This window comes from Trachurus japonicus, chromosome 7 (assembly GCF_045865225.1).
Source record: "Trachurus japonicus isolate A0001 chromosome 7, Traja_1.0".
In the NCBI taxonomy this organism is placed as follows: Eukaryota; Metazoa; Chordata; class Actinopteri; order Carangiformes; family Carangidae; genus Trachurus; species Trachurus japonicus.
Window position 1 is genome coordinate 27,869,920 of NC_140913.1, and position 18,380 is coordinate 27,888,299.

Genomic DNA, 18,380 nt, shown 5'->3' on the forward strand with positions numbered 1-18,380 from the left:
ACGAACTGAAAACTGAGACAAACACACAAGACACATACAGTGCTGTGCTCTGGGAGACATTTTGAAGGCCTGTTAAGATGTGCTTTACTCTTTCTGACACACAGAAAACACATGGGCAACTTTTATAGAAGCACTGTCATATGCAAACAAGCTCATTCATTCGCTGTCTGCCTCACTCTCTTTCTTACACAACGTACACACACACAGGCACACACGATGATTAAGAGGTCTGAGGGCCTTCAGGGCACGCTTGGACTTGGGGCTGCAGTGAATCATAGCTATGATGTGGTGCATGCTTTCTATTCTGATCTGTCAGGGAGGTTTGGGAACTGTGCTCACTGATGAGTGAGCCGGACCAGGCAGTGCCACAGCAGCCTGCCCGGTCTGTCCTTCCCCATCCTCGGGCACCTCGGCTCTGCTCGCTCCCTCCCCCGAGCTAAACAGTGACAGGTAGGACTCCCCAGGAGCAGGGAAAGCAGCCTGAGCACTGCAGGGCTGAGACAAACAGCAGGGTCAACAAGGCCAAGACAGAGCCACACAGTGGAGCAAGGAGACATGACCGACAGAGACGGCTTCTGTTTATGAGATACAGTCACATTTGTTGACGGAAAACTATCAAATGAATCTCACTTCATCCAAAGTTCTTTACAATGTGTGCCAAAGTCAATTTCAGAGTCATTCACCTTCCGTTTTCTATGTTTATTTTGTTTCCTCTTCTAAAAAAAAGAGTTAAAATTGAATTTCTTTATTTATGATTCAGATAGGCCTATATTTATTATGATCTACAATTAATTTTCAAATTTCATATTTCACTGAGAGGACAACAAGCTGTAACTTACACATGCAAATGCACTGACATGTTACAAGTTCAGAAAACACTTTGCCTTAATTCTGACAGTAGAAAAGAAAAATGGGATAGTCGGGGGAGATGGACTCGAACGTGGGCCACTGTGGTTAGGATGACATCTTTCTGTTACCCCCACTACCAACCCTCCCCAAATGTATTAGTAGCACATTTGTGTATTTGCATGTACCTTTTTAAACTGTATTGCATTTGGCTCTCAGGGCCACCGTACTCAAGGCATATACAAGCCTCCAATGTACAAGCCTCTAGTGCCAAAATGACTACAGAGTCCAAAACTATACCATTTGTTTTTAAACACACACATAAAGTCTGTGAAAAGTTGTGGGTAAGCATAGATCCAATTTAGCCACCATTTCAAATGAAACAAGTAAACAAGACTGAAAACAAATATGGTCAATTTAGGATGTTGTGAAACAACTGTAAACATTTGACATCATCACGTCTTCTTATTTGCATGTCAGCTGGTTTCAGCACATTATCCGTCTGTCTCCCTCCTCCTCTCTGTGCTCAAAGTGTTTTAATTCAGCTGATTTCCCAATAAAGCTGTTCTCATTTACATATTTTTCTGTTTGTGTTATCAGACAATGGAGCAACTTTGAAATAGTAAAAGAAACGCCACCGATTAAAACTACGTGCCCCTTTCCAAACTGCTGCTCTGCTGCTGCTACAATCCTGAGTTAATAACTGTGATGTCCTCAGACAAAAACCACCAAACATATGAATTAAAGACAAAGACTGTGTTGTGATTTTGGCTATATTTAGCTATTGAATGATCACTCAGTGGGAAAGTTAGAAGTGACAGAACATCTTTCTTAATTTGTCTTTCACAAAGACCACAGCCTCCATCTGGGTGACAAACACTCACTGAATATATAGAGGGCACATGACCGGTAAATAATCAAAGTTAAAAAAGCTTTTTTAAAGAGGAACTGTGCAAGATTTGTACCTTAATGAAACAGCTTCAGAGTAATTGTGATGTTTAAATGGCTTGTTATGGGGAGAAGTGAGGCTCTCAGTTTCATTGAGTTCAACAAAACAACTTCTTAGCCTTGGTGGCACAGTGGTGCAGTGGTTAGCACTGTTGCCTCACAGCAAGAGGGTTCTGGGTTTCGAACCTGCCGGCCGGCTGGGGCCCTTCTGTGTGGAGTTTGCAGGTTAGGTTAGTTGGCGACTCTAAATTGCCCATAGGTGTGAATGATTGCCTGTCTGCATATGTTAGCCCTGTGATAGACTGGTGACCTGGCGTACCCTGCCTCTTGCCCAAAGTCAGCTGCTTCAGCTCACCCATGATTCTAGTGCAGGATAAGCGGTATGGAAAATGAATGAATGAACTTCTTAGCCACTTTTCATTCACAATTTTCACAATTTCCCGAAAATAACTATTTGCTACTTTAAAGTCAATGTTGAGACGTATTTTTGCACGGAGCGCAAGGGGCCATTATACAGGAGAGGAAATGCATTTGAGAGCCGTAACAATGAGTTTTCTAAAGGATCGCTCCAAACTCTCAGCCCACTATTTCAGTCAAACTTTGTTCTTCCATTTGAGAGATAGTCCAAACTGAACAATGTTCCAGTTGGTTAAACTTCATGACAGCTGGTTAAAAACATAAAGAGTGTGGACATTATTCATATTTGTGTCCATTCCAATACAAACACTTGGAACATTCAAGGCTCACATATGGCACACACTTACGAGAAAAAGCTGTTTTTAGATGAAGAATCTTTTATTCAAAACTGAGCACTACTTCTGTATGTTTAAGCATTAGGAGCTGCACTTGTCGTACTTCCTCTGTCCTGTCACATGAGAACTGGCTCATAGGTCAACAGATGCTTGTAAAACCTCTCTGCTTTTTTCTACAAATCATTTTGCCTTTGATATAAGACTTTTAACATAACTGTGTCACATGTCAGTTTAAGTGAAAAACTGTAATCGAGAGTGTATGCATTATTTACAATAATCCACTGTTGAGTCATAATACTGGGTGGTTGAGGTTACCTGTAAAACCTTGAATATTTCTGCACTTCAGTAATTTCTTTGCATTGTCAACAGAGACACTTTCTAGTCACTTTCTACAATTCAAATTCATATGGGTCTTTGTGTTTCATGCCAACTGGCAAACAACCTCATCTTCAGCCAGTGCAGACATGATACACCGTTGACCGAGTTGGAATTTTGTTTTTTTGTTTTTTTTCAGAAACATTTCTCTTTTTTATTCCTATACACATTAGTAATTACCTTTGACCATATGCTATGATTACATACTGAGTCCCAGTAACCCAGGTGAAACAAATTCATGCTTATGGACAGTAGGCCAGATGTCTTAACGCATTGATCCGGGTCAGGAGAGGCCATACTCAATATTAGCGACTGAGTGACATTTGAAAGAGTAATACTGGACAAACTTACGCATGAAATTCCCTTGAACAGCCTATGTGATTCTGTTAAACTGACCAAGATTAAAAAATTGAAACAAAACCCTCAATCATATTAACCAATACCCCCAATTTTATTTAAGCCTGAATACACAGTTTGCAAACGTTAATTCTGGTTTAATTCTCATGGTGATATGTTTGGAAGAGATTGATCAATAAAGTTTTGAGAAGATATACACTTGATCTATCAAGAATAAATCACATAGTCACAATCATTTCATGCTGAGAGGTAAACATATACAGTATATATATTCCAACTTTATGGGCAACAGTGTATATGAAAATACACTGAGATAACTTGCAGCTTGACCAGTAGCTGCGCTTTTTGTTTATTTATTTATTTTTTGTCATGTCGGTATAAGTATTGGGTGAGATCACAGATGAAAGTCCAGTTCTATAAATAAGACCCCAGATGTGAGCTTGGAACTATCACGTAGGTCTGATAATATGAGTGGAGGCAAAGCGTTGGGCTGGACTGAAGTTCCTGTGGTCTGTCAAACACATCCTCTGGCAGGGCCTAATGTGGCGTGTGACACGTCACACCCTATCACTCTGCCTTACAGATGACCAGCCGCTTACGTATGCCGCGTGCACCACTGGATCCCAAACCAGACACTGTCAGGTGTGATAACAGTTTGAGCGCCAAACCCACTCTGAAGCCTTGCCCTCTCCCATTCCCCCACAATTCATTTGATGCTGCAGCTGCACAGCTCACGGTCTGCTATGCACCACTGCAAGCATGTGCTGTGTCCTAAAGATGCTTTTATTCCTGGTTCACCTGCACATTCCCCCCTGGCTGAGGGCAAGAGATAACCCTGCCACTCTGCTCCTTCAGACCAGCGAACCACTCTCCATCACTGGGAGGGAGAGAGGGGGGGGGGTTAATTCAGATAAGGACTACTGCTGATCCCAGCTCCGTGGAGGGAATCAAATACTTGTACATCAGCTGAGGTTCACTGTGGGGAAACTTGAGACAACCAAAGACAATGGTGTGCATCACACATACATCCCACATGCACCAAAAATAACTGATGAGTGGTCATATGGATCATTGTGCACAACTGTGCAACTGCTGAAAAAGTTTTTCCGCTTGCAGAGCGTTTATTCTCCGCAGACTGTACATTAAAGGATCATAGCTTTCTTGCTGTAGCCTACTTTATGTTGTCATTTGCGGCCTTTGGTCCTAAAATGTGCTGCCTGCACTTGGCTTTGGAGGTAAATGTTCCCCCAGCACAAACTCATTATTTCAATCCTCACAAGGCTGTGGACAGGCCCAGCGACTCTTGACAGCATTTGATGCTCTCTTGCTCTTTCTCTTTCTGTGTCACCATTCCTTCCACTTGACGGAGACCTTTGTGGGGTTTTTTGTGAGCAAAAAGATGCAAAGCAGTTCTCTATTTTGCTATTACTTTAATTTTATCACGGGGGCCTGGCATTGTGTTAGTGTGTGTGATCAAACATTTAGTTGTTTTGTAGTAGTGACGCTTATTCTGCATGTTTATATGGAAGAGAATCCTTCTAAATGTTCAGCGGAAATGTGGAAAATTACTATCTATTCTACGTTTGCTTGAACTGAGGTGATCCATATGTCAAAATTACAATTAAAACAGAAGATTTCTTATTTTTTCTGTGAATTTTCTTTTGTTAACATCAATCTCCATCTGTCACCTACCTCTCTTAAAAACAAAAAGGTGAATTCTGTATATGCTTGTTACAAAGCAGGTAAATGAATGAAAGCACATCAAAAAAAAAAGTGAGGTGTAATCTTTCTATGCCTAAAGCATCTTTGTCATTCCTTCTTTCTTTCTTTTTTGAACATGTAACCTCTGATCATTCTCCATTTGCTCTGTTTGGTTTTCAACATGAAGGGGAATGCTGAAGCAGATAATAATGCAGCTTACTGTACAGTCTCTGGGTACTGAAGAAAGCAATGTGATGGAGGAAGAAGAGAAGAAGAAGAAGAAGAGGAAGAAGAAGAAAAAAGCAGCAAGGAGCAATTTTTCTGTGCTGGATTGTTCTCTATGATCCAGCGTGCAGTGAAAGGAGGGCATTATGTAACGTCTTCAGCACACACATGGCCGACTGTGTGACTGCCAAACACACGGGGGGAGTGGAAGTGGCAGTGATGGTGGTGGTGGTGGGCAGAGGGGGGGTTGCTGTGGCAAAGTGGGGAGCTGGGGGGTGGGAGCAGACAGACAAGAGGAAAGAGATAGGGCCATGGAAGACAGTAGTAAATGGACGGGAGAGAGAGAAAAAAAAAACATTGCTGCTCATATTGGTGTTGGGTCACTTTCCTTATTAAGGCTGCTCAGTCAAGCAGCTGTAATGTGGGCCCTAACAAGCCTCATAATGAGACATGAGAATGCCCCTTAGTGATGGTTCAAACATTTATCTGCTGCTCAGTGCCCAAAACCCACTGTCTCAATAAACATCCTTTTCCGCCTATTGTTAAGAGAGGAAATCTGAATAATTATATGGGTCCTGAGCTTGTAGGAAAAATACAGTCTCTGGCTAACAAGAGATATTAGCCCATCGTTTGTATGTCCTAATTGGAAGCAATTCATTATCTCGAAGGAACAACAAAGCGGCAGCACAGTCATGCTATTGTGCGGCAGATGGCTCTTTAAATCAATCATTTACTAATCAATCAATAATATATATAAAAAGTATGAAATTTGAGCCAAGTGTATCAGTGGGAAATCACTGGCTGTGTCAAGCACCATACGGCCATGCAGCAGGCCAAATGTGCGGCGCAACAAAGCGGGTCAGATGGAGCTGAGGGAGCGTGCAACGTAGAGGGATGCAAAGGAGAAATGTATTAATAAGATCCTGCCAAATCAGTGTAGCATGCGTGCCACACACACACACACACACACACACAACAAGGCCTTATCAAGAAGGAGCTGTCTTAACTGATGGAAGGAGGAAGTGAGGAAAAGGCAAAGAGCGATTGGTAGAGCGTGTTGGTGGTGGTGGTGGTGTGCAGCAGCTGAGAACTGATGTTGAGACGGGCTGACAGGGTCTGTTTCTGTTCATTGCAAGACTGTTATCCAGAGTGACCGTGTTGTCTTCCGTTCCCCCCCACACAAAGGTTATGCCATTGCCAGCAGTCCACATGACAGAATGAATGAGCCACTATTGCTGCAGCCAGAGATGCTCATCAGGTCAGTCTTAAAGTATCTACAACCTCGCTCTCCATCCACACTACATCCAAAGAGTGGTTTGATGGGAAAATCGGCGCTGGATCTCAATATTTCCCCCCATGTTTGTGACCTATAGTGAGGCTGCGGCTGCATTTTAGAAATGACGTGCTTGGTAATCGGGTGTGTTGGGCTGTCAGCTCAGGGTGCATGATCTTGCCAGCATGACTCAAGTCTGCCCGTGAGCTGCTTCCTGTGCCTGTGCATCTACTCCAGTTGCTTGTATGATCTATTTTAGATTCTTTTGCCCAAGGATGTGTGTGCATCCTCACAGCAGAGAGCCACAGAAATAAGGAAAAAAAAAAAAAGAGGAGAGGAGGGGGAATAGATAATGTTCAAATAATCTACAGGCAATCATGCAAATTCCCCAGACGTTGTGCACTCGGGGATGCTGTAAATATGAGTGTAGCCTCACATTTTATTCAGGCACAACAAATTTGGAATTATGCAAAGAAAAGAAAAAATTAGATCCCTATCAGCCACTTGTCCGGGCTAACATTTAGGTAAAATGTGAGCCAACATTTGTCCCACTGCGAAGGCCACTATTTCCCGTTTAGCCTGTAGTAAAATCATGAGTCTATCCAATTGGATTAATTATAACTCCATACCGTGTCCAGAGTGCACTGTGTTAAACCCTTTCCATTGGTTCATTCCTTTTATGTAACCAGGAGAGGAAAATGGGGAGGACAGTGTTCAACATATGTGTGTTTTGACCAGGTCTGAAGGCAGCAGAGTCTGTCCTGTTACAGCAGTAACAGGAGGCAGCGACCGAGAGACCAGTCCTCCATCACAAGCACAGATGTCATGCTCCTTGTGGCCTTCACACACTGAAGGAGCCAAGCCGAATTTGGCGTGACCCTGATGTGTCATCTTGATTTAGACACTAGTTCCACGTCGGCCACCAATACGGCCCGATATCTGTGTGTGTGCGTGCGTGACTGTGTGTCTGTTTGTGGATCTCCGATTGGTTTTGCACAAGCAAGAAAATGTGGATCTCCTCTCCATAATCCCACAAGAGCGGGCTTCCTTGGAAGGCATGGAGCAACAGAAGCAGGGGCATTGTGGTTGGTGAATGGCTGGGTCTAATCTCGTGGAGGCAGTGGTCTGTTGGAGGGGCTTTTTGAGCAGATTTGGGCCTGAGGGGTGAGAGTAACAACAACCAAAAAGGAGGAGAGTAGGGGCGGGGGGATTTTTCTTTTCTAGTTTAAAGATTTGCACCGAGAATGGTGCTCAGCAAATTCAAATTAGCCAAACTGAAGTGGAGGTATACCGCTCATTTACATTTTCATTCAAGCATTTAAGGATTTTATTTATAGCTTGAAATTCATCTATGGATATGCTAATGTGACATAATGTCTCCAATACATAAATACATCTACAATGACATTTCAAAGAAGAAAAAAGAAAAACAGGAGTCTGGGGGTCTTGAGCCATGTTGGATAGGGTCTGCAATGGATTCTGGATTAAAACAAGGTCTCGTTAGCACTAGATCCATTTAACATGCAAAGTACATTGTCTCATTACTAAAAGACACATTGAAAAAATACTGCATCCATATCAATCTTCCCTAATAATGATGATGACGCTGGTGCCTTTGTTTGATCTCCAGGGACTGGGGAATTTGGGGGAGTGTGAAACGTGGTTTGATAGCACCATCTGCTGGTTGGGAGAGAGAAGTCAGCTAATCTCTGAACCAACTACAAGCTTGGTCTCATTACAATTATCACCCATATTATCCTATTTCCATTATAACATGATGATGTGTTGGCTAAAATGGTTTCTGGGTCAACGTCGAGGCCGCATCAAACAGTCAGCACTGCCAAGTCGTGACACGTGATTCCCCATTTTCTCACTTTAAAGGCAATGGATTTTTCCAGCAGCAATTATTCAGTCTTTTGTTACCATGACGCCCCCATCAACCAAACAGTGTCTGTGGCCAAACGAGCCCTGAGAGGTTGTGTCTGTAATGTCTGAGGGAAGATGTCAGCTGCTTGTTGAGAACATGGTGACTCGGCTGGAGAATTTGTCTCTCACACACACACACACACACACACACACAACAGGTTTGTGTTGCCATCCTTGTTAGGACATTATAGGACAACCACAAACATAACCAGGACTGCAGAAATGGTGTGTTGCCTAATTAGGATGAGGCCTTGGTCCCAGTGAGGAGAACTGGTCTCAATAAAGACAGTGATTATACTGGGGGAAGGTCCTAACGAGAAAACAACACCATGCACCATGTGTGTACACGTAGACACACAAACATAGAGAGGAAATGTACACGTGTTTCACTGGAAAACTGTGTGAATCACTAGAATCTCCAAATATCTGGAAGTTGGTTCAAGACCTAAGGACAGTTACTGGTAGAACAGGAGTGACTCACACTGTGCCAATACTAAAATGTTCCTGTTGTTTACGTGAGGACGAGTAACAGCTTCAGCGGTGTGAAGTTTTCTACATCTCAGTTTCATCTGCTGCCTTAATTTGAAATCCAATACTGTGATGGAAGTCGAGGCACCAAAGATTACTGTCATGACAAAGAGGCCGACAGAAGGCTCCAGACTGAAGCAAAGTGAGATCAGTCCTCTCACTACAAACCTCTCTCAGCTCTCTTTCAAACCCACAGGTGTGTATTTGACACTCGAAGACCAGACTGCGGGTTGAGTTATCACCACATGCTGGAGACCGCTACGGCAACTGGCAGGGAAATGTTTTCTTGGGCGACAAATCACTGCAATCACTCCTCGAAAGATAAACAAGCACCGACCACCGGTGAAGAGCACAAACAAAAACTCCTGAGCAGAACTGACCGGGAAAGAAAGGGACACTGCAACACTACAGAACAAGGGTGAATCAGGAAAAGACAAGCAATGTTTTACATGAGTAAATTTGATTTAGGAGTGTATTCTGCGTAATTACACTTACCATGTAGGTGTACTATAAAAAGGACATTAGTCCAATTCTTGCCCCTCGAAGCTCAAGTGGTCTGACTAATGCATTGATAAATCACTTCATTTTGTTGCTGTGGCAGCCAGAGTCCAATGAAAACAGACAAAGTGCAGTGACTCCTGATTGCTTGATTCAGAAAGGAGTGCTCTAATCAGTGTGTAACCCCCTCCTCATTAAGGGCTCAAGCATCTTCAACAATGAAGCTGCTTTACTAAGGAAATCCTCATATTGTTTCACAATTTACAGCGTTGTTACAGGATTTGAGAGGGATCTTTACTACTGGGTGTACTTTTCATGCACACAAATGTTTTTGAGTGAATTTGAATGGACACTGTGAAGCAACAGACTCCAGAGACAGCTGTTTATCTTAACAGCAGTGTCTTTGTTGGTGACTGTGCAGAAAGAAAGTTGAAATGCTGCCCCAACACCCATTTAGCAACACTTCATTGCAGGCCACGAACCTTGCCTCTATACTGGCAAAAATAACTGGGTTAAATTATGCAATCTGGTTGTTTGTAGCTTGTTACTACATGCTGCAGGCAAACAGAAAATGGAGTATTAAGTATCTCAGCTGCTCTTATGACTGCAGTCACACTTCATTTGGTAAGAAAAATGACAAGCGATAAGCAAAGTTTGGCATTTGTATGTTTATTTGGAAGAAATAAAAGTACAAACAGTGGCATTTTCTTCCAGAGAAATAAGGACAAAAGTGAACATATGTTTTACATGTGGATGACACCTGGAGCAGGTCCTCTCTGCTAACAGTCTTTGAGATACAGGTAGTCTAAACATAGCAATTAAATAACAAATGGACTAATACCCCAAACATATTACTAAAAAAAAACCTACTTGTGTCAAACAAGCAGATCCCATGATAATCCCTAAAACTCCACTATGGTACACACAGACAAACTCGTTAAACTGTTAGTGTAGAAGTCTTTCTGACACTGCACCAAGAAAGTCTTTGATCGAAAGACTGTTGTGTTCCTGCACTTTTTTTTTTTTTTAATCGTCTGATATCTGTGGGAAAAAGAATCAACTTTTAGAAAGACAGAACCATGGTTAGGAGATAATGAGCATCCATGCTACATGAGTACACTACTCTGAATAGAAAACGAAAATATCAATGATCATTCCGCGCGGCGCAATGATAGTCCTTACGTGAGTAAAATAAAATATAAAGACAGGCTAGTGTATGTAACAAATTTAAAAACTGTTGAATATTAATACAAATGTATATGTTTTCACAGACAGTTAATTGACATACAAAAAAAAATCTGAATTTACAATACCATATCTTAATCAGTGTTGACAAATAGGTTATGCTACTATAAGTAGAGAATTTCAGAAGGGTGAGAAATTAATTTAAACAGAACTCAACTGCATTACAAAAGAAAAAAAACTTTGTGGCTCACTTAAACGTTTTGTCCATAACAAGGAAGGGTTTTGCAGCTCACACCATGACATCATCGTAATCAAAAAAAAAAAGAAAACGTACTTGTAACAGTATTTGCTAAACACAACTGAAGTGACTGGTGGACGTCAGGCAGCCATGGTGGAACGTCGACGTCTACTCGACAGGTAAGGACGCTCGTTGCATCGCATTTGCTTTAAAATCTCAGCTATTTGGGAAATTGCTTTTCTCACTGAAGCAATGGAGACATCCTATTTGTTCTCAATAAATCAAAAGGAAGAATTCTGTTTTCACCACATTTTGTCAAAAGTCAACATGAAAACATCGACATGTTGTGAATAAATAAAGCCACTGCTAAGAGACTGTGTTACAGAAGGTCAGATTTAGCTGTATTCAGTCATGTATAAAGCATCCAGCTCCACAGAGTAACGAAGCAATGTAGCCTTTTTAACTGCATTCAGACAACCTTGCCAGAGGCTGTGATTTGTAGATGGATGCTAAGATATAAACCTATATATAGTAATGAAAACCAGATACAAAAAATATATTGAGTACAACTGTACCAGCAGTGAGTATTTCTAAAATGTTACAGATAAAAAATAAATTCTGAGTAAATATATAGTATAGAATAAGGATTGTAATAGAAACCAGCTATTTGAAACATGCTTTCTAGTTAGAGATATGTACTATGATTGATATTAGTTTACTAAGTAATCAGCCACAGTGAGCATATAGACAGGAAACTAAAAAATTATTTAGTTAACAGTGGATAAGTCCAGTTCAGGATCATAAAGAAGACAGATTAATCTAGTGTCTCCAGAAAAGCAAGGGGACCAGAGCCTTAATTTGCATTATCACTATTTCAAAACACAAGACATACTCTTGAACACATTAGTTCCAACTGAAACAGGTAACCTGCTACCTTCGATGGTCAGAAATGTAATAGTGCAAATGAGACCCGGCTGTCCTTTTCAAGTAATACAGATTCAAAAAGCAGTGTGATTTTTAGAATGGAAACAATGAAGACCAGATCTATGGCTTATCTGTTGATGGAAAAGGCAGGGAAGTTCTTTGGCTATCAAGGCAAGAGAAAGGCAGGTACAACAGAGGTACAACATGAGCTAACAACCCAATACTTTGTGAATCTCAAATGTACTAAACTAAAAATCTATGATTGTACAATTTTGACAACCAACATCGTCAATCCAACTATGCAATATTTACTTTCTCTTCTTGAATTGAGACATTTCCTCAATTGTAGAGAACAAATCTGAGCTGAGTATTTTAACCTCAATGTCCATAAGTAAATAGCCTGGGTGAGCAACACATTACGTGTCTTATATTGTTCTTTGCTAAGAGAAGTTGATGCTCGGCAAGAAGCAAACATTAAGAGAGCAATTGTTGTTATGTTTACTTCCCTCTGCTTCATGGATCTGCATCTGAGGCCTGATGACCCCCACCCTTGGCCTTGATTTGGAGCCAGGCGTCTCCCAGAGCCTTGGCAAAGTGGTCATCCACTGAACCTGTGATGGACACCGAGTTGGACACAGGCTCTGTGTCTTTGTAGTTTTTTCCAAGGCTGCGACGGAAATGCTCCTCGATCACAGGATCACATACTGTGTTAGCTAAAATAAAAAGCAAACATTAGGAATAATTAATAGTATACATCAATATATAATATACTCACATTGTAGTGTGGCCAGAACACAGTGGAAGTGGTTGATTGAAGCAGTGAAGGAAATGGAAAAAAACACGGCTCTGGTTGTTTGGTATTCAACTCATTTGTGTCAAGCTTTATAAAAACCATACACACACTGTCACCCAGACAAAGTCAACAATCTCTGCCTTTTAGGCGAGAAACTTGAGGTGAACTCTGAGTGCCAGTTACTTCTTGTTGTTTGTTATTTTTAGAAAGCAAAAATGTCACAACACGTTAAGTTTGGACATGTTCACAAGTGACTGGCATAAAGGCATTTTATATCTTGAAGGCAATTCAGCCTTTTTTGTATATACTGTTGGTGACTGCATTTGTGAAAAGGCTCTTTTTGTCTCCCGAAGACACTTTAGTCACGCATAAATGTGATGATGTACTCTTCTTATACATTTATTTCATCGACTATCAAATCGATAACATAACATCACCAGAATTGAGGCTAAATATGTGATCTCAGTGACTTTGACCGTTGCATGATTGTTGGTGCCAGACGGGCTGATTTGAGTGTTTCTGAAACTGCTGATTTGCAGTTTTGACACACATCGGTCTCCATGCTTTACTCAGAATAGTGCAAAAAAGAAAAAAGAAAAAGAAAAACTACACTGAGCAGCTGTTATGTGGCCTTGTTGCCGAAAGAGGCCAGACTGGTTGGAGCTGACGGACCGGCTGCAGTAAGTCAGGTTATGACTCTTTACAACTGTGGTGATCAAGATGCTAGATGGTCAGCAGCATGAAACCATGGACCCAATCTGCCATGTGTCAATAGTCCAGGCTGGTGGTGGTGGTAGTGATATCAAGGTGTGGGCAATCTACTCTTGGCACTTTGAGGAACTTGCAAAGCCGATCTGAGTTTTGTTGCTGCTCATATTAACCTCTTTTGGGCCACAATGACCATCTTCTGATCCGTAAATGAGAGCAGAATCTATCATCAACCTTTTTATCATGCTGCCTACTTGCAGCCTGATAATATACCATGTCTCAAAGCAAAGAATCATAATGAGAATGTGTTCACTGTTCTTCAACAATCTTCTCAGTCACCAGATGTGGGTGCATTAGAACATATTTGGGATGTGGTAGACCAAAAGCAAACTGAAGCTGTTTTGAGAGCAAATGGAGGCTCTACAAAGTATTGGTGTGGTGTACGCTCTGAGTGTAAGATCGTTAAGTTGTTGGGGTGTTTTTTTTTTGTAATCAATCACCATTAAATCTAAACTTTGCTATGTGCACACAAGTACATTCCCTTTCATTTTTTATTAACCTGACAATATTGCACAGTCAGGAAAATTCTATACTAAGTTTGTGCACACTTTGATATAATGACAGACTTACCGTTGGTCTTTCTCTGATCAGCAGACGGGCTGGGAGTGCAGCCATTCATGTGGCAGTGAGAGAGGTTACAATTGCGGTTGCTCGCTGGGGCACAGATAATAACAGAGGGACGATTCTATAGGTGGAAGAAAAAAAAAACATATAATCAGCGACCACAGAGAAACTGCACAGTGTAAGAGTTTGTGCAACACTTATAGATCTCCTCCAGAGACTCTTTATATATGAATAAAACCTTTCCACAACTAGTGCTTCTCTCTAAATAAGAGTGCTACGGTCTATGGGCTTTCTCCTGATGATAGCTATCTACATGAATCTCTATAGTCAAAGTCACACAACTAAGTAAAGTAATGCTGAATGAAACATCTGTGTTAAGTGAAACTAGATCATTTTCTAACTGGGTGTGTGATGATATATAGCTCTGTGTCCCTTGAGGGTAATTTGGTCATTAAACCTGAGCTGGCTATCAAGGGAAGCAAATTTTTCTTTGGGCACATTTTATTATTCCCACTAAGCAGTCTTAAAAAGAAGAACCTTGTGTAACAAAACCGGTTATCTTTGAAGTAAGTGTCATCCATTATCCTTAAAAAAACTAAAAGTATAGTGTAGTTGAAATAAATGCCAACTTTTGGGCAACAAGATTCGACAAACAAAACCAAACTGCAGATAAACTCAAACGCAGAACATTTAGTAGCATATACAAACAGATTCTTCCATCAAAGGAAATGCGTTGCAGGTTATAGTTTGCTGACCAAGAAAAGGTGTGGCACTGCTTAGTCAAACTGTACAAGCAATTAGTACCTTTGTGTTACAGTCCAGGCAGTCACAAATTGTGGGCAGCAAGCCGGTGCCCACTTTGGGTTCACAGATGTTCACAAATGCGGACAAATGACAGCAATGGTGTCACATGTGCCATGTGGACATTACAGGCATGAATTAGACTTTAATTTATCCAAATGATTCAACTCATGTTTTTATCTATTCTATCATAAATCCCCTGTTTAATCTCCATGCTTTAAATTTTGTTACTATGACCATCAGATGCATCTTCCATATGTGTTACAAGTTGACATACCTGCTGCCGCTCGACTGTCCCACCCATGACAGACCTCTCTCTGCTGCTGACTCCCATGTCGTGGCTGCTTTTGGTCAGAGGCAGAGGCTGGTCTACAGCATAGCCCGAAATCGAAGCATAAAGGTGGGTCCCATGGAGACCATTAGAAGAGGAAGTAATGTGCTCAACAGGACTGTGACTCCAGTGCTCATTACGGTTGTCTCCAGCAGAGGGACGGGCCCTTGATTTTTTTTTAAAGAAAGAAAGAAAGTACAAATGAAACACATACAACCAGTAACATCAACTTAAAACCGTGCATATATCAGGGAACACATTTCATGTCTATAAAGTTTACACATTCCAGCACACAGTGTGTAGACTTGGGTCTAAGACTTGTTTGTCTGATAAACACACACACAATTTGTCACTTTGACAACACCATGTCATCTGGGCAATTAAGTCCAAGTAGTGTCTTAAAGCTGCTTTACAGCCTCGGATGGTGGCTACATGCAAGGTCATGTTCAGACCTTTCCCCCCCATCATATCAAACTGATTTGATGATTTTTCATGCTGAAAGGTTTTAGTCCTCTTGGACTAAATGAATAAATGGCAAAAAAAAGAGTTGAATCAGTGGATTTATCCACAATTGTATAAATACATCAATGATGGTCTGGTACTGTTTGTATGTATAAATGATACCAAAACGACATTGTTTGAGGAATACTCATGTGGTAGCTCTCATAATAGAACACACACAATCACATACAATATTTGTATAAGTACTCGGGGTGGGGCACAACAAAAAATAAAGCTTGACACTTTTGACAGGCACTTACAGCTGAGTGGCAAACAATCTGCTCATTTTGGTCATATGGTCGTCATCACAGTTAATTCGGTCATCCATTTGTTCTTCACCATACTTCCGTTTGCTTGGACAGTGTGGAGGAGGCCCAGTTATGTTGGACATGCCAGTGGGCAGGGAGGGTGTCCTGGACTCATCTGTGGAAAAAGGAGTGAGCAATGCATGTAGTTAAATTTAGATTACATGTAATTACAAATATATAAAACTTAAATTTCTAAAATGTTCTATTCTTAAAAAATATATAAATATCTTTTTTTTTTCTATCCATTTTTGTTCCAAGACATTAGAACTCATGTCCTGATAAAAGAAAACTGCGGTCTAGATTTCCCTACTGATATCTATAATTTGGGAAGAAGACTGTTTTAAGTTAGAGTCAAGGACTGAATTAAATTTGCATGGAGGCTTTGATCTTGAAGGTCAATTGAGAAATGAAATGGACATTTCTGGAGTAAAACTGCCTCCTTGAGCATGAATTATGTGCTACAACTACAAAAAACACTATTACCGTCGCATTACCGCATTTCTGTTGGAAAACTGTGTTCACTCCATTATACTCTATATCTTAATATGCCTTTAGACTGCAAATCTAATCACCAAAATAGACTTGTTATACAAATACAAATCTTTTTTTTTGGTAAAAAAAAAAATAAAAATCTGTGTGCAGTCTAATGCAATACAATACTGTTACAAAGGGAAAAACAGTACACCAAGGGATGAAATACACACACATGCACACACAGAAAGAGTAAAGTAACTTAAAGTTGTTGGCTTGGCTCTAGTCGTGAGGTAGTTAATAAAAGTTACCGTCATTTGCAAACCAAAACATTTCATTCAGTGAGAGTGGCGTGTGTGTATACTGGCAGACAGGAAACATAGGCTAGTATTTACAAATTAAATGTAAATAAGTTACCACTTAGTGTTGGGGACATACACATTGCAACAAACACACAAAACTAACCTTCGTAGTGCAGTCTCCCAATGTTATTGTTCATCTTGTCCAGGAACTGAGAGTTCAACAGGTCCATTCTAGTGACTAGCATTTACACGAACAGGCTAATTGCTAACATTGACGTTAGCAAAGATGTACCAACGAAGAGAATGAACAAGCGTCTTTCCTACAGAGGAGAAACCGAGAAAAACAAGACAAGGAACAAAAATTAAACACGGGTCACTTTATGGTAATTTATAGGGGAAAAAATAAGCATGTTTTCCCTGATCTGAACAGTTTGCAGGCTAAAGATACCTGACGCTGACGTTACCGACTCGAAGGCTAGTTAAACACGTAGGCTCGGCTAACCAACTATGCTAGCTTCAACTTAGCTACATTTCTACACCCACAAGTTGGTTAGAAGAGTTATATTCGAGATATACACACTAAAACAATAGCAAATGTTACCATCAACGGTAATAACACTTGTTACAGTTGTTATGTTAGCTAACTTATTTGAAGGAGTCACCAGACTAGCCAGCTAACTTCAGCTACAAGCTAATGTTAGCCATTAGCATCTTGTCACCAACTTTGAAGTAACGTAAAGTAAAAAAAAGTCCTCGATTTAATTAGTAAACAAACGAGCAAACGTTGAAATAACCTACACTTCAATTACAACTTACAGTTAAGTTACGTTCTGTGACTTTATATCCGTCAACAAAGCCCCTCACGGTGGCGTAACATAAAAACAGTCAATGTTACTCACTTCATCGACAAAATGTAGCTTTTACAGCCACAACAACACCATCATGGCTAAAAGCCCCAGCTTCTGTGCCTGCAGTGCACGCACTTTCCCACCGGACAAGTCCTCAAACAAAAGAGTGGAGAGCGGCCCTAGTGGAGACGAGGCGAATAGTAGCGAAGGTAAACATGCACAAGCCAATACAATGCTTGCACGGAAATCACAACAAGTGTACTGATGTCAAGATAGCTTTTTGTTTAGATCATAAACCTACTTTAACGTGCCCACTTTTCATGCCATAAACTGTAGCCTATGTATAGATTTCATGTGGTGACTTAGCCAGTCAAAGAATGGGATCATTATGGCCCTAGTTGTGCCTGCACATAGTGACACAAAATATGTTTCATGCTGAGTTTAAACCAATTTGTTGTTTTGTTTTTTTTTATTATGATTATTGTATTGTCTGTGCCTTATTGTGTAGCTACACCAAGGGAGTGATAATAATTTTTACATTACTGTGGACCAACTGTTCTACTCTTTAATATCCTTATGTTTTTTTTTTGTTTGTTTTTTGTTTTTTTTGCATTGTCTCTTTTATAATTGAACACACAGCCTGTGGCATTCACAGCCAGACAGGACAAACGTAAAGGCATAAGGTATGCACAAATACTTAATTTTCTGCGATTATAACACAGGTTGCACAGTGTTGAGGGGAAAGAGCACAACACAAGCAGCTGATCAACCTCCTGACTGCAACACAAGTCGGGGGCATGCTTGCTGTGCCTGTGCTGCTGCTGGATCCTGTCATCCACGGACATCTAAAGGCTGGGCTAAATACTACAGCAAAGAGAAGGTTAGTTTTTTTTTTTTTTTTTTCACTGCACCACTAC

At 40.8% G+C, this 18,380-nt stretch overlaps 1 protein-coding gene across 2 annotated transcripts; it reads right to left on the bottom strand.

Moving 5' to 3' along the window:
• Positions 1-10,082: 10,082 nt before the first annotated feature.
• On the bottom strand, positions 10,083-17,581 carry LOC146984959 (transcription cofactor vestigial-like protein 4). Of its 2 annotated transcripts, none has more exons than XM_085782612.1 (6): positions 17,515-17,581; positions 16,779-16,935; positions 15,795-15,957; positions 14,980-15,199; positions 13,908-14,022; positions 10,083-12,489 (listed from the first exon to the last, which is right to left on the bottom strand). In XM_085782612.1, the coding sequence occupies exons 2-6, from the start codon at positions 16,858-16,860 to the stop codon at positions 12,290-12,292; spliced, it is 780 nt and encodes a 259-aa protein (XP_085638738.1). In that variant the 5' UTR covers positions 16,861-16,935; positions 17,515-17,581; the 3' UTR covers positions 10,083-12,289. The 2 variants fall into 2 exon arrangements, with proteins under 2 accessions (XP_085638738.1, XP_085638739.1); XM_085782613.1 differs by having other exon boundaries at positions 17,432-17,581.
• Positions 17,582-18,380: the final 799 nt, after the last annotated feature.

What these genes read in the sequence shown, in the direction of transcription:
- LOC146984959 (XM_085782612.1), bottom strand. Translation starts at nt 16,860, where the DNA reads ATGCTAGTCACTAGAATGGACCTGTTGAACTCTCAGTTCCTGGACAAG. An exon ending in TGGGAGACTGCACTACGAAG is followed by an intron (nt 15,958 to 16,778) that starts GTTAGTTTTGTG and finishes CTTTTTCCACAG; the next exon opens with ATGAGTCCAGGACACCCTCC. An exon ending in GGACAGTCGAGCGGCAGCAG is followed by an intron (nt 14,023 to 14,979) that starts GTATGTCAACTT and finishes TTCCACCTATAG; the next exon opens with AATCGTCCCTCTGTTATTAT.